A 16,629-nucleotide genomic window follows, 5' to 3' on the forward strand; every position below is an offset into this window, starting at 1 on the left:
GCCACAGAGCAGGGGAGGAGCCCTGGCCACGTGCCCGTGCGGGCTGAGAAGCTGGGTGAGGGCACACCCCCGGGGGCCGATGCAAACAGTGGACCGCAAGCCCTCCTCCTGCCCAGAGGATGCTCAGCTCCCAAAGGACCACCAAAGTCTGGAACCTAGGGACACACTACCTGACCTTCATGCCCAGGCCTCCTGGACCAGGCAATGTCCAGTACAGGCAGGCAGTCTGGGCTTGAGGCCAGGACAGGGGTGGATAGTCCTGCTAGGCAGGCCTCCTTCTCCCTACCAGCTGGGCTGGCTGCACTGTAGCTTTATTCTGGCAGCATATTGCTGCCCACTTTGGCCACACCAGTCCCCGGCTCCCTGGCTAGGCCCAGTGCTGTCCAACCCACCTGCACAGGTCCCACACACCCAGTGCCCACCAGTCTCCCATCAGCCAGGAGGACCAATGCTAACCCCCTGAAGTATCCATGGGAACCTGCATCCCACAGGGGCCCACAGCTCAGGGCCAACCTCCATGGGGCCTCTTGGTTGTGGTGGTAGAGGTAGGGGGGGGAGTTGGCTTCTAGCCCTCCCATCCTGGCCACTGTGTTTTGTGGGGATCATTCAGTCCTGGGAGCTTCCTAGGGACCCCAGAAGGAAGAGAACAGGGTGATCATGGCAGCCTGAAATTACAGGTCTACTTTCATTCCTCGGCTGGCGCTGAGATGGACAGGTGCGCTGACGCTCAGATGGGCAGGTGCTGGAGCAGCCCTGCTGGAAGCGATGCAGCCTTCAGGAAGCCGGAAGTAGGGGCGGAGAGGGACCTGTGCTTTCCAGGCTGCCTTTTACACTGCCTCTGGACCCCTGACGCGAAACGGACCCTAACCTATCAACTTAATCCAATTACATGACCTGGAAAGGTCTATATGCCCAGCCCACTCTAAGACGATGTTCACTATGGACAGACATTCTAAAACCAACGTGTACAGCTGCAAGCTTTGAAGAATAGATGCTTCCCATCAGCTATGTAGCACTGGTGCATGTACCCCTGTCTTCTTTTACACCCTTTTTTTTTTTTTTTTTTTAAATAAGGTACTAAAATAGACACAGTGTAATTGTACCTTATTTACCCTATTTCAACGTAGGCCTCAGTGTCATCAAGGAGGTTCACCTTGACATGCAATCTCAGCCGTTATCCATCTTCAGAGCTTCTCCTTCTTCCCCACGGTAAGTGTGTCAGTAGAAAACCCTGACCACACCCTCACGGGTTTTCTCCTCCAGGAGGCCCTTGGAAACCACCGTGACTTGGACTGCACTGGGAAACCGAGATGAAGAAAGTCAACACCGCTTTGTCCTTCGGTGCCTGGCTCCTTTTTCAGCTCGTCCTGCGGCTCCAGGCATTATGCCTGAAGAGTCTCCAGGACACCGGTGGGGCTCTATTTCCTTGGGTCCCCTTGCCATTTCTCTGGATTTGCGAAGATCCAGCGGACTTTCTGTGCAACTCTCTTGTCGGGTAACTTTGGTTCCACGTCCCCTCATTCTGCCCTTCCTCATCTGCACCTGCACAAGTTAGGGTCCATGTTCCTTGGACGGGAAGAGATAGGCAGGAGTCGGAGTGCTGAACCAGCACATTGGGGGCATTTTCTCACGTGGTCCAAGTGACCCCATGGTCTTCTAGAGCTTTGGAACCAGTCGCATCCCACTTGACACTACAATCGACTCTCAGTTGCTGAATCTTGTTGGCCCTCCGGCGATCTCCCGTTGGATTAGTTGAACCTGCTGAAACTCGATTCCCATTGGATTTGCACTTCATTAATTATTCATGATCCAGGTGGGAACGCCTGCTTACATCCCCCTGCGGCTGTTCTCTGAGCTTTCCGGTCACATCTTTTCCTGCCACGCTCTTTGGTTCATTTTGGTTATGCTCTTTTTGCTGTCAGAGGAGCAGAGAGTTGATCTTGTTGACTCTGGGTACTGATACCTTCTAGGTGATCTGGATAATCAAGGAAACGACCCTCAACGGTGGCGGAAAGGGAGCAGCCATTTGGCTTTGCTCAGAAATTCCTACTCAGATCCGAGGCCTCCTAGATGTGGAATCCTGGTCAGAATTGTTCCCAGGTCAGAGAACGGAGATAGCCTGTGCATGATGGGATATCTTTGCCTGGAGTTTTCAGTGAATCTCGACTTCAGCTACTCTTAGGATCAGGGGAAGAAGCATGGAAAGGCCCGGTGCTCAGGCATCCGGAAAGAAGATGGAATGAATATTCTACCTCTGAAGTACATCCCAAAGCTGGGAGTTTACTTCAGCTTTACTGGGTTCTACTTGGCGAATGAAACTGTGCCTCGTTCATACACACATCCGGAAACCACTTCATGGGGACCGTCACAGTTTGAACCCCACGCGTGGCATCGCGGTGAGCCAAATGGGGACTCGTGGTGCAAGCAAAGCTCCCTACGTGTTAGCGTGTGTGAGATTCACTTGGCGGAATTTGACTAGGTGCGTGTTGGTAGAGTGGGGCTGAGGTTCTCTTGCCCCTGTGGATGTTTAAGAAGTCAAAGGTCCTGCCAAGTCCTGCAGTCCCCTCAATTAACTCTGTTTCGGAGACATAATGACTTGGATTGCTAACAAGTCAAGAAATTTTCAAGCCCTTGGAAAATCAGTTCCACACAAACATGGAATGAAAGTCAAGAGAGAGTACGTCATCTTTTTGAGAATTTTATTCACTTCAAAACCAATTAAACACACCTATTTCCAATGGCATTCCAGAGCCCAATTTTCGAGTCTGAGGAAACACCCCAAGAACGCTTTGCAAAGAACGCTTCACAGCGTCCAAAAAAAAAAAAACACTGCTGTCAGGGCGGGGCACAGCTGAAGGCCTGCATCTCTCAGGGTTCCCTAACTGTTCCCTGATTCAGTCATCTAGAGAGCAAACACACAGTAATTCCCCAGTTTCCTGCTGATATCACAGCGGAAGTCTGACTCCTGCGCGTCACCGTCACCCAGTTTCTGAGGCAACGAATCACTGTCACAGAAGCTTCTCTTGGCGGGTTTCTGGAAAGCCCTGTGAACTACAATGTCCCTCACCAGAATTCAATGAGGCAGAGTCTCTGCATGTGGTCCCTGCCTGGCCTGGGCTCCAACATCCACAGAAGCACCACAGCTGGGGAGCTTGGGAGTCACCACACACAGTCTGCTCTCTGCTCTGTGTTCCTCAGTTCTGCAGTCCCCTCCAAGCTACGGAAGCTGGAAGCCACGGGGCCCCTGCCACTTGCAGTCTCTCTCCAGGGCATTATTGCTGTCCTCTGAGGAGGAGGAAACCTGAAGGTCCTCATAGAGGACACTCAGGGGGACAGGAACACAGGGAGCCTCAGACTTTGCTGTGACGTGAGGGCTGTGAGCGAGGAAGGCTCCCGGCTTCTCAGGAGAGGGGAACGAGGGAGCTGTCAGTGAAGCCAAGACGGATACCATGTCAGACATTTTGGTAGCTGAGCCATCAGTGAGGGCAGGGTCTACACGTGGCCTCTTATTGCTTGTGGGGACTGGCATTGGCCTGGTTGCAACCTGAAAGAAAGGAGACCACAAACGTTAGAAGTTCCTCAACATCGAGCCAACATGGAAATCAACGGCATCCGAAGACAGCTGGAAATTCTTAATACGGTATGGACAGGTGGTCCTTGGAAGTAGGGATAGATCCTCAATGTGAGTGCTGATTGGGACAAGACCCACAAAAAATGCACTCTCGAGCTATGATCTAAGAATACCATTTTTCTAAAGACTGTGTTTTGGGCATTCACTGGATCAAAGCGCCTCCACTCAGTCTTCCATGAAGTGGGACGGACTAATGCCCTTCTGATGGCAGGTTGGTGGCTGAAGGGTTCCCAGGACGTCTTTTCTGAAAACATGCATGTTTCTGGGGTTAGCCTCCTCCAGGTTTGGGGCACCCAAGGGACTAATTTCCTCAGGCCGCTAGGAAGATGTTGTTGGCATGCTTGCCATCATTGCACAGAAAAGAAAACAACAGAAAATATGGCATCTTTAGATGCCTTCACCTGGAATCAAATGGACCTGGAAGGATCGTGGAGTCCCTGACCTCAAGAAGGCGGGGAAGAGGGGTTCCCTGATTCCCTCACACACACGGGAACCTGAAAGGAAATCAACCAGGGTGACCTAGAGGAGAAAAAGACCAGGGGCCCAGGGTGACACTCACCCTCTGATAATCACAAGATTCCATGGATTCTTTTCGATTTGGCAGCGGCTTCGCCGAAGGTTTCCCGGAAAAGATCGGGAGGAGAGCCTTCCTCTGCGGGTCTTGTTGCCTGCAGGAGAGAAAACGTCCAGGCCCTGCTCCCCAGTTCTCCCCAGGAGACAGGGAGAACCCTGTCTGGGGCCCAGTCCCGTTCTGTGTTTTGTGATACATAAATGGAATTTTGTGCCCTTTCTTCCTCTGCACTTTCTCTCATGTGCCAACCTTCCCATCCTCCCGGTGGCCCTCTAGGCTTCCCAAGTAAGGACTGTCATTTGGATTCCGTTGGTTTTTCCCCTGTCATGGGGAACCTGCACGAAGTGCCCCCAGCTCTCCCCCATCCCTGAGTGTCCCAGAGCCAAAGGAGCTCCTGGGTGGGGAACCAGGCAGGCCACGGAGTTCTGGTCTCTTTTTCTGCAGTGTTCTTTCCCTGACTCGGAGACGGAAAAGCACACGGTGTGCAGGTGCAGAGACACCATGTCCTTAGGTGGCAGTACCCTGAGGGTGGTGAAAACCCCTCCCACTGCTCACCTTGGTCTCTCTTCCTTCTCTCCCTTTTCCTTGTTCAAGGGCCCCAGGTTCCCTTGAACCTGGGACTTCCATGGTTTCAGGTTTTCCTTCCCTTCCTTCTTCCCAAAGTTCTGGGGAATCGTGGCTTCTTTCCAGCACTTCATGAAGCACTTGGTATCTCTGTCCGTGTGGCCAAAGGCCCCGCAGTTTTTGCACTTCTTCTGTGGGTGGAAAGGAAGTGATGTCAGTGAATGAGCTGAAGCCACAGGCAGCGATCCAATGTCAACATTGAGACGGATTGTGAATTCAGAACTGAATGAGGATTCCAAAGAGGGGACACCGGCATGGGGGCCCTTAACTGGTGGTGAAAGGAGCTGGGCGCATTCCTCAGCCCCGGGCTCAAGACTCCCTGAGCCTAGTACAAACACATTCCATCCTCCCATCCCACCACATATCGCCATATATCTCTCAAACTCCCTGAGTCCAGTATAAACACCACCTGGAAAGCCTCCGATAAGGAGACAGCCGTTCAAGGTTCCACTGAAATCGCAGGAATGAAAAGAATTTCTTTGTTCCCCTGTAACTTTCGGGCTATAAAAAGCAAACGCTCGCATTGTTCGAGGCCCTCTCTTGTATGCTGTAGAATGGAGGGACCAGGTTCGAACTTGTAATAAAGATCCTTGCCGCTTGGCTTTGACATTGGACTCTGGTGGTCTTCTTTGGGGAACAAACGGTCTGGGCACAACATCTGGGGGCCCGTCCGGGATTCCCCAAGCCCACCGGACCCCTGGTCAACCGATCTGCTAGGATCGATCTACTGATAGGTGAGCTGGCTCGTCACCGTTTGTCTGTCTGTGTCTGTCTGTGTCTGTCTGTGTCTGGTCTGCATCTGAATCTGTGGCTCACGAGGTCTGAAACTGGAGCTGGCACAGTCCTGGTGGACGCGCTATAGGACAGCCAGCAGAGACTGGTGGGAGACATCCCCTGCTCTCGTCTGATCTAGCTGTCTCCGATCTGAGCTGCCCCGGGCGCGTTTGCCCGGGCAGGACGCGCTGGCGATCTGAGCTGCCCCGGGCGCGTTTGCCCGGGCAGGACGCGCTGGCGATCTGAGCTGCCCCGGGCGCGTTTGCCCGGGCAGGACGCGCTGGCGATCTGAGCTGCCCCAGGGGCGTTTGCAACCGGGCAGCGCGAGCTTGCGGCCCGGTTCCGGGCTCCCGGCTTCCGGCACCCTCCCGCCGGGTTCCCGGGCTCCCGGCTTCCGGCGCGCTCACGGCCCGGTTCCCAGGCTCCCTGCTTCCGGCGCGCGCGTGCTCGGTTCCCGGGCTCCCCGCTTCCCGCGCGCGCATGCTTGCGCCCTGGTTCCCGGGCTCCCGGCTTCCGGCGGCGCGCGCGTGCTTGCGCCCGGTTCCCAGGCTCCCGGCTTCCGGTGACTAGATATCATTAATAAGTCAGATTAGATTTCCTTTACAGGGATTCTAACCCACATTCCTTTACAGGAAGAGACTACAAATAATTACAGGATAGGTAATACCCAGAGCACTCCTCTATCTCTCCTCACAAATCATTTTAAAGAAGTTAGAACAAGGGGCCATGATCTTGGTATAGAAATCAGGAAAAGAAAGCTAATTACTCTGTGTCGCTCCGAATGGCCTGCCTTTGATGTGGGGTGGCCACCCGAGGGGACCTTCCGACTTGCTGTCATCACTAAGGTAAAGTCCAAGATTTTTCTACCTAGGCGTGCGGGCCACTTAGATCAAATGCCATATATCCTCACATGGCAGGACCTTGTTGAAAACCCGCCTCATTGACTGTCCCCTTTCCAATTGGCCTCTGAACCCTGTAAGGCGCTGGTTGCCCGACCACTAAGACCCAAGCAACCAACTGCCCCCCCAATCCTGTTCTACCTGACAGTGGGGACCCACTGCTCGCAGAACCCCCTCCGTACCCCTCTGGGCCCCAGGCCTCAACCCCCCGGGCTCAGTCGCGGGAGGGAGCAGGCGGACAGGAGGCGGCCGACGCACCCAGGCCCGCTGAAAGAGAAAATAACTTTGAAGGGCCGGCGGGGCGGACGCGAGGGCGCGCTTCACAGACTAGCCCCCCCCAGCCGCCTGACTCCACGGTGGCTTTACCCCTTCGGGAAATAGGACCCCCAGATGACACAGGAATCCCCAGGCTCCAGTACTGGCCATTCTTCACCAGAGATCTGTATAACTGGAAGACTCAGAGTGCTCGGTTTTCAGACAACCCCAAAGATTTACTGGCTTTACTGGATAGTGTCATGTTCACCCACCAGCCCACTTAGGATGATTGTCAGCAGCTCCTCCGAATCTTGTTTACCACGGAAGAGCGAGAAAGGATACAGGTAGAAGCTAGAAAACTGGTCCCGGGGGACGACGGGCAACCGACTGCCAACCCCGACCTCATAAACGCGACCTTTCCTCTGACCAGGCTGGCGTGGGACTACAACACGGCAGAAGGTAGGGGACGGCTATGCCTTTATCGCCAGACTCTAATGGCAGGTCTCCGGGCAGCTGCTCGCAAGCCCACTAATTTGGCTAAAGTATATTCTATTCTGCAGGGAAAGACAGAGAGCCCAGCTACCTACTTAGAAAGATTAATGGAAGCTTTTAGACAGTACACCCCCATAGATCCAGAGGCTCCAGGAAGTCAGGCAGCTGTTGTAATGTCTTTCATAAATCAGGCAGCCTCAGATATTAAAAGAAAACTCCAGAAATTAGAAGACTTGGAAGGAAAGCAGATTCAGGACCTCCTTCAGATAGCCCAGCAGGTTTACAATAACAGAGATACTCCAGAAGAAAGGCATTTTAAAGCCACTGAAAAAATGATCAAGGTCCTGGCAGCAGCGGTACAGAAAGAGCATCCACAGCCAGAGTACACCCAACCTAGGCGGCCCCCCCGGCATAATAATCTGAGAAAAGACCAATGTGCCTACTGCAAGGAGACTGGCCACTGGGTAAGAAACTGCCCCAAAAAGAAACAACAAGGACAGGGACCCCCTAGGTCTACACCCGTACTAGTCACTCAAGATGAAGACTAGAGAAGACGGGGTTCGGATCCCCTCCCCGAACCTAGGGTAACTTTGCAAGTGGAGGGGTCCCCAGTCCAGTTCTTGGTCGATACGGGAGTACAGCACTCAGTCTTAGTTAAAACTAATAGGAAATTATCCTCCAAGTCCTCGTGGGTACAAGGGGCCACAGGAGTTAAGAAATACCCATGGACAACACAATAAACAGTAAACCTCGGAGCCAAGAATGTAACCCACTCTTTCCTGGTCATTCCTGAGAGCCCCTGTCCCCTATTAGGGAGAGACCTGCTAACTAAAATAGGAGCACAGATCCATTTCCTCCCTGAGGGGCCCGTCGTGACCAACTCCCACAATCAGCCCGTGTCCGTCCTGACTATAACCCTAGAAGATGAGTACTGGCTCCACCAGGAGCAAGCGGCCCCTGACCAGGACATAGCAACCTGGCTCCGGCAATATCCAGAAGCTTGGGCGGAAACGGGGGGCTTAGGTCTAGCGAAACACCGTCCTGCCTTATTTGTTGAACTTAAGCCTGGGGCAGACCCCGTGCAGGTACGCCAATACCCGATGCCCCTAGAGGCCAAGAAAGGAATTGCCCCGCATATCCGCCGGCTCCTTGACCAAGGGGTCCTTCACCCATGTCACTCACCCTGGAATACTCCATTGTTGCCGATACGAAAACCTAATAGTAGAGAATACAGACCTGTACAAGACTTAAGAGAAGTCAATAAGAGGGTTGTGGACATACATCCAACTGTGCCTAACCCATATACCCTCCTGAGTACCCTAAACCCTAAACATCAATGGTACACTGTTTTAGATTTGAAAGATGCTTTCTTCAGTCTGCCCTTAGCCCCTCAGAGCCAGAAGCTCTTCGCCTTCGAGTGGAATGACCCTGATAGGGGTATAAGTGGCCAACTGACATGGACCAGACTGCCGCAAGGATTCAAAAACTCTCCTACCCTGTTTGATGAGGCCCTCCATGAAGACCTGGGTGAGTACCAACGCAAACACCCTGAAATAACCTTACTACAGTATGTTGATGACCTCCTAATTGCTGCTGAAACCCAAGAAGCTTGCATCCAAGGGACCAAGGGTCTCTTACAAGCTCTGAGAAATCTAGGCTACCGAGCCTCGGCAAAAAAAGCTCAAATCTGTAAGCCAGAGGTAACATATCTAGGGTACCTGCTTAAAGAAGGGCAGCGCTGGTTAACAGATGCCCGGAAACAAACTGTTCTGCAGATCCCCAGGCCGCAATCCACCCGACAAGTAAGGGAATTCCTGAGGTCGGCGGGGTTTTGCAGACTATGGATACTTAGGTTCGCAGAACTGGCTAAACCCTTATATCAGGCAACACGGGGACAACAGCCATTTAGGTGGACAGACGAAGCCAAGTCGGCTTTCCAACAGATTAAAACTGCCCTACTCTCTGCGCCTGCACTGGGACTACCTGATGTTACCAAGCCCTTCCACTTATATGTAGATAAGAATAAGGGTGTCGCCAAGGCAGTAATAACTCAGAACTTAGGCCCCTGGCGGAGGTCAGTTGCCTACCTGTCAAAGAAGTTAGACCCAGTGGCTGCCGGGTGGCCCCCTTGTCTCCGAATGATTGCAGCCACGGCTCTGATGGTGCAAGATGCTGATAAACTGGTCACGGGGCAAGAATTGCGGGTCGTTACTCCACATGCCATCGAAGGTGTACTCAAACAGCCACCTAATCGATGGATGAGTAACGCCCGGCTCACCCACTACCAAGGACTGCTACTAAATCCTCTCAGGATAACTTTCCTGCCCCCAACGACCTTAAACCCTGCCTCGTTGCTGCCCAACCCGGACCCAGACACCCCACTCCATGACTGCACCGAGATACTAGCTCAGGTGCACGGAGTTCGAGAAGACCTGCAGGACCGCCCACTTCCTGACGCCGACCTCGTCTGGTTCACTGATGAGAGCAGCTTCATGCATCAAGGCCAGAGGTACGCTGGAGCGGCAGTAACTTCAGAGACTGAGGTAATCTGGGCGGAACCCCTGCCCCCGGGGACATCGGCCCAGAAGGCCGAACTGATAGCGCTCACCCAAGCTCTTACCTTAGGGGCGGGGAAAAAGCTGACGGTATATACAGACAGCCGATATGCTTTTGCAACAGCGCATATACATGGGGCTATTTACAGGGAGCGAGGGTTGCTGACGGCTGAAGGAAAAGAGATAAAAAACAAGCAAGAGATCCTAGCCCTGCTAACAGCCCTGTGGAGGCCAGAAAAGTTAGCCATTGTGCATTGCCCAGGGCATCAGAAACTAACTACTCCAACTGCTCAAGGCAACTTTCTGGCAGACCAAACTGCAAGAAAGGTGGCAAAGGCTCCCAGCCAACTCCTTGCACTCCAGCTCCCTGACCCAGGCCCCCGGGACTTGCCATATTTCCCTGAATATTCAGAACAAGATCTCCAGTGGATTGACAAGCTTCCCCTGAAACAGACCCAGAATGGGTGGTGGACTGATACTAATGACCAAACCATCCTACCAGAAAAATTAGAACAACAAGTATTAGAACACGTCCACCGAACCACCCACCTAGGTGCTCGGCGGATGATAGACCTGATCAGATGCTCTAAGCTCAGATTCAGACATACAGCCGAGATGGCCAACAACATTGTGACAAGTTGCAAAGTCTGCCAGCTTAACAACACCTACCCCCAATCCCAGGCTGCAACGGGAACAAGGCTCAGGGGAACCAGGTCCGGTATCTACTGGGAAGTAGATTTTACTGAGATAAAGCCAAGAAAATACGGGTATCGGTACTTACTTGTCTTTGTAGATACTTTTTCAGGATGGACTGAAGCATTCCCCACCAAAAAGGAAACTGCTCAGGTTGTAGCAAAGAAAATCCTGGAAGATATCCTCCCCAGGTATGGCTTCCCCGTCCAGATAGGGTCAGATAATGGACCGGCCTTCGTCGCTAAGGTAAGTCAGGATTTGGCTTCCATCCTTGGGGCAAATTAGAAACTACATTGCGCTTACAGGCCCCAAAGTTCAGGACAGGTAGAGAGGATGAATCGGACCTTAAAAGAGACCTTAACTAAATTAACTATAGAGACTGGCGCTAATTGGGTGGTCCTTCTCCCCTACGCCCTGTTCCGCGCCCATAATACCCCTTACAGACTGGGCCTTACCCCTTGTGAAATTATGTATGGCAGACCCCCACCCTTAGTTCCCAGCCTAAAAGATGATCTGCTTAAGTCTGAAACAGAAAATGTTTCTGAACTCTTATTTTCCCTACAAGCCTTGCAGAAAATTCATCAAGAAATCTGGCCCAAGCTGAAAGAACTATATAAGACTGGTCCCCCGCCGACACCCCATCCGTACCAGCCAGGAGATTGGGTCCTGGTCAAGTGACACCAATAAGAGACCCTAGAACCCAGGTGGAAAGGACCACTTCAGGTACTCCTAACCACACCCACCGCCCTGAAGGTAGAAGGCATCGCGTCGTGGATCCACTACACTCACGTCAAGCTGGTGGACCCAACCTCCGACCTTCTAGGACCAATCACGGTGGCGGCAGAAGCACCGGACACGTGGACTGTGGACAAAGCTAAGAACAACCCCTTAAAACTCACCCTGCGCCGGTAGCATAGCTCGCTGTAAACATGCAGTTAGGTAGTTTAACCATAACGTTAGCCGCCCTAGTGGCCGCTGGAAAAATCACAAAACCAGCTCTTAATCCCTTTGTCTAGAGATTCTGGCTTTATGAAAACCAAACCCACCCTGAACAACCTCATAAGCCTGGGAAATTATTGGCCATTGCTGATTGCCCCTCCTCAGAGTGCAACAGCCCAATTCTACTAAATTTTACTGGTTTTCAAGTAGCCAAACCTAAGACACCAATAATATGCTTTGAGTTTAATCAGACTAAATACAATTATAAACACTATTGGGGGCACCAAAATGCCAGCTGTCCTTATAACTATTGTAACATCCATAGACCCCGTTATTAGGGAGAGAAAAAGCAGTTAGACCCTAAGTGGCCCTTCCATCGTAGACGGGATGGAGACTTTTCATATACATAGATAGTTAGAGACCCCTGGAACTCCCGCTGGACCACGCCTCAACATGGGGCTGTATACTACTCCCCCTCCTCCACATGGCCTAGCAGTCACCTCTATCTGTGGCGAGGCCTAGTGCAAGTACTGCCCCTGGTCCACAGGAATATCCAACGACAAGAAAACAGACTAACACAAGACTTACGTCCTTTCTCCTGGTTAAAGTTATTACAAGAAGGACTAGAACTTGCTAACCTTACAGGACTTCACAGCCTGTCTGGCTGCTTTCTGTGTGCCACTCTAGGGCATCCACCGCTAACCGCTGTCCCTCTGCCATGGGGATCCTCTACCTTAGCCCAAGCTAACAACCTCCGAAACCTCTCATATGCTCCTATCCTAGACGTGCCCCTATACCTAAATCCCAGTCAGGAGAAGTTTCCCTACTGTTTCTCAGGAACCAATACCAGCCTCTGCAGCATCACTGCAATGCCCCCTAATATCACCCTAAAGGCTCCGCCGGGCATATTCTTCTGGTGTAATGGAACATTATCTAAGAACCTACCTAGTCCCTCTGTTACCAACCTACTGTGTCTTCCTGTCACATTAGTTCCCCGGTTGACTCTACTAACTGCTGGCGAGTTCCTAGGGTACACCGGTAACTGGACTAGTACCGCTATTCACTCAGTCCCTAGACCGAGACCTGCATGAGCCATATTTCTCCCCCTCATTGTGGGAATCTCCCTCACCACATCCTTCATGGCGGCCGGACTGGCGGGGGGAGCCCTAGGTCACACCCTCATAGAAAGCAACAAGTTATACCAACAATTTGCCATTGCTATGGAGGAGTCGGCTGAGTCCCTTGCCTCCCTTCAGTGGCAACCCACGTCCCTAGCTCAGGTAACCTTGCAGAACCGGAGAGCCCTAGACCTCCTCACTGCAGAAAAAGGTGGTACATGTATATTTCTGAAAAAAGACTGTTGTTTCTACATAAATGAATCAAGGCTTGTAGAGGACCGGGTCCAACAGTTACGCAAGTTAAGCGCAGAAGTAAAAACATGGCAGTTTACTTCAGCTGCAGACCAATGGTAGAGTTCCTCTATGTTTTCTCTATTAGCCCCCTTCCTTGGTCCCCTGCTAAGTCTACTATTTCTACTTACCGTAGGACCTTGTGTTGTTAACAAAATTTTACGATTTATTAGAGAGAGATTTGACACCGTACAACTCATGGTCCTCAGAGCCCAATACCAACCTGTAAATGCTGAAACAGAATCAGACTTATAAGACCCAAGATTGGCTCTAGAGACACCTAAAAAGAAGGGGGGAATGAAAGGAGCTGGGCGCATTCCTCAGCCCTGGGCTCAAGACTCCCTGAGCCTAGTACAAACACATTCCATCCTCCCATCCCACCACATATCGCCATATATCTCTCAAACTCCCTGAGCCCAGTATAAACACCACCTGGAAAGCCTCCGATAAGGAGACAGCCGTTCAAGGTTCCACTGAAATCACGGGAACGAAAAGAATTTCTTTGTTCCCCTGTAACTTTCGGGCTATAAAAAGCAAACGCTCTCATTGTTCGAGGCCCTCTCTTGTATGCTGTAGAATGGAGGGACCAGGTTCGAACTTGTAATAAAGATCCTTGCCGCTTGGCTTTGACATTGGACTCTGGTGGTCTTCTTTGGGGAACAAACGGTCTGGGCACAACAGTGGGAGGGTTCGGTTACGATGTTCCCTCCCAAAGCCCATGTGACGGAGGCACTCTCAAAGGAAGGACTCAGGGTTCTAGCGGGGACGATCGTGAACCCGATGTCAACAACACAGCCCAACCTGGCTACACAGGATTCTGAGTGGAAAGGGAGGTTGCTCCCAAGAGTCTCTCAAGGGACCTATCGGGCCGGGGAGGAGGTCCCAAGCCAGACCCACCTTGGATGGAAAAAGCAACCCGGGTGGCGGTGACATAACTCTTTGGAATCCAACCCAGTCTCTGAGGACCGTGTGACACCCGCCCCCTCCTCCCCCTCGATACCCAAAAGATTCCAGGGCTAGACATACCTTGGGATCTTCTTCATCGGGTAGGGGAGCCCTTGGCCCAACTGGGGCCCTCTGCTGCTTCTGGAGGGTCTGGTCTCTCACGAGTCTGTTTGCCCCACCTTTGGGGTCACGACGTGCCATCATCTTCGTCTCCTGGGCGTTTTATGGCCGCCTTTTTCAGGGGTTGATGGTTGGGTCACCTGAATCACACACAAACACACACAAAGCAATGGTTAAAGACATTGGATATTCACACACCCACAAGAAACCCTCAGCTAATTCCTTGACGGTGTGGTCCTGAGGGGACTTCACCACCCATCGGTCAAATCTGTGGATCACAATGTGGTGTGTGCATCCTCAGATATTGTATGTTCCTCTGCCGTGACTACCTGGTCCAAGAGTAAACCTCGCCTGCCACACGGCCCATGGCCTAGGTATGTGGAGTTGAGATTTCAACCCCAAGCAAACAACTGATTCTGGAGACCGGACTTAGGTCTATCACCATTCACTCCAGTAGAAGACACAATGATTCTCTCTCCCCTGAGGGACAAAAGAATCGAAGCTACAGGGCACGGCCTATGTCACCCCTTGGCAGGTCTGCTTGAAGTCAGATAAGGGATGCTTGCTATCAGGACTTGAATCGCTACTCTTGCCGTTTCACTAGGCAACTTCTAAACACAAATTCATCGAGAGACGTTATCTCCCTCTCTACCACACTAGCAAGTGATGATCCTTCCTGCTGTGTCTTTCTGGCTTTAGCTCCAGCCCCTCTTTATTTATTTTTCTGGTATTTTACACATGCCATATAAATTCATCTAAACAAATGCTGAACAAGTGGCATAGGAATTTCTTACATGGCTAAAGGGCAAACCACCCCTTTTCCAGAGTTCTTTTTCCTTTTACCCACCCATTCAGCATGCTGGAGTAAATTTCTTTTTGCATTTCCATCTGGTTCTTATCCCAGCCACAGAGACGGAAATGTTTTCTCGCTTTCTGTTCCAAGAATTACCGATAAGGAGAACACGTCGTACCCCATCAGTGAGCCCCAGTGTGGTCTGTTTCTTTCAGTCTCCTTTGTCTCTTTCCCCCCGAACCCTCAGGGATTACATGAAACAAACAGTCGTTCAGGGAAACTAACCTGAAATTACAGGCCTACTTTCTTTCCTCGGCTGGCGCTTAGATGGACAGGTGCGCTGGCGCTCAGATGGGCAGGTGCTGGAGCAGCCCTGTTGGAAGCGATGCAGCCTTCAGGAAGCCGGAGGCAGGGGCGGAGAGGGACCTTTGCTTTCCAGGCTGCATTTTGTACTGCCTCTGGACCCCTGACGGGAAATGGACCTAACCTAATCAACTTAATCCAATTACATCACCCGGAAAGGTCTATTTGCCCAGCCCACTCTAAGACAATGTTCACTATGGACAGATGTAGAGGACTGTGTGCTCGCAAACCAGATGTTCCCGATAAGCCCTGCTCTTGAAACAAAGCACGACATTCTTTCTCTGCAAACAGGAAGGACAAAGGAGCCAGCTGTAAACAGCGGGCTCTAGGAACTGATCAATGTTTCTTGATCTTGCGAGTCAACGAAAGGTCAGAGAAGCAACACATGTCCCGTGACTTGGCAACATTCCACAAAGGCTGGACAAAATAGAGTAGAGTGTGCCGTTCGGGGCAGCCGCCATGTATGTCTTGTCCTGTGTTGTCTTGTGTGTTCATTCCTTTGTTTACAAAACACGCGGATCCCAACAGACAGACATTCTGAAACCTACGTGTACAGCTGCAAGCTTTGAAGAATAGATGCTTCCCGTCAGCTATGTAGCACTGGTGCATGTACCCCTGTCTTCTTTTACATCTTTTTTTTTTTTTTTTAAATAAGGTACTAAAATAGACACAGTGTAATTGTACCTTATTTACCCTATTTCAACGTAGGCCTCAGTGTCATCAAGGAGGTTCACCTTGACATGCAATCTCGGCCGTTATCCATCTTCAGAGCTTCTCCTTCTTCCCCACGGTAAGTGTGTCAGTAGAAAACCCTGACCACACCCTCACGGGTTTTCTCCTCCAGGAGGCCCTTGGAAACCACCGTGACTTGGACTGCACTGGGAAACCGAGATGAAGAAAGTCAACACCGCTTTGTCCTTCGGTGCTTGGCTCCTTTTTCAGCTCGTCCTGCGGCTCCAGGCATTATGCCTGAAGAGTCTCCAGGACACCGGTGGGGCTCTATTTCCTTCCCACAGATGAGGACCCAAGCTTTGGGGAGGAAGCTGTCAGAGACACCCAGTGAGCTGTTCAGAGCTGGAGCCACAGAGCAGGTGAGGAGCCCTGGCCACATCCCCGTGTGCACTGAGAAGCTGGGGTGTGGTCATACCCCCAGAGGCCAATGCAAACAGTGTACTGCAGGCCCTCCTTCTGCCTAGAGGATGCTCAGCTCCCAAGGGACCACTAAGGCCTGGAACCCAGGGACGCATGACCTGACCATCATGCCCAGGCCCCCTGGACCAGGCAATGTCCAGTAAAGGCAGGCAGTCTGGGCTTGGGGCCAGGACAGGAGTGGATGGTCCTGCTAGGCAGGCCTTCTTCTCCCTACCAGCTGGGCTGGTTGCACTGTAGTTTTGGTTCTGGCAACATATTGTTGCCCACTTTGGCCACACCAGTCCCCGGCTCCCTGGCTAGGCCCAGTGCTGCCCAACCTACCTACACAGGCCCCACATACCCAGTGCCCACTAGGCTCTGTCAGCCAGGAGGACCCATGCTCATCCCCTGAAGTTTCCGTGGGAGCCTGCATCC

General features: G+C 52.0%; 1 protein-coding gene across 1 annotated transcript; it reads right to left on the reverse strand.

Moving 5' to 3' along the window:
• Window positions 1–2,709: 2,709 nt before the first annotated feature.
• LOC119625742 (protein FAM90A3-like) lies at window positions 2,710–15,200 on the reverse strand. Its single transcript, XM_073018631.1, has 5 exons — window positions 14,986–15,200; window positions 13,869–14,047; window positions 4,758–4,957; window positions 4,191–4,299; window positions 2,710–3,544 (listed from the first exon to the last, which is right to left on the reverse strand). The coding sequence occupies exons 2-5, from the start codon at window positions 13,989–13,991 to the stop codon at window positions 3,218–3,220; spliced, it is 759 nt and encodes a 252-aa protein (XP_072874732.1). The 5' UTR covers window positions 13,992–14,047; window positions 14,986–15,200; the 3' UTR covers window positions 2,710–3,217.
• Window positions 15,201–16,629: the final 1,429 nt, after the last annotated feature.

The sequence above is a fragment of the Chlorocebus sabaeus genome, chromosome 8 (assembly GCF_047675955.1).
Source record: "Chlorocebus sabaeus isolate Y175 chromosome 8, mChlSab1.0.hap1, whole genome shotgun sequence".
NCBI classification, from domain to species: Eukaryota; Metazoa; Chordata; class Mammalia; order Primates; family Cercopithecidae; genus Chlorocebus; species Chlorocebus sabaeus.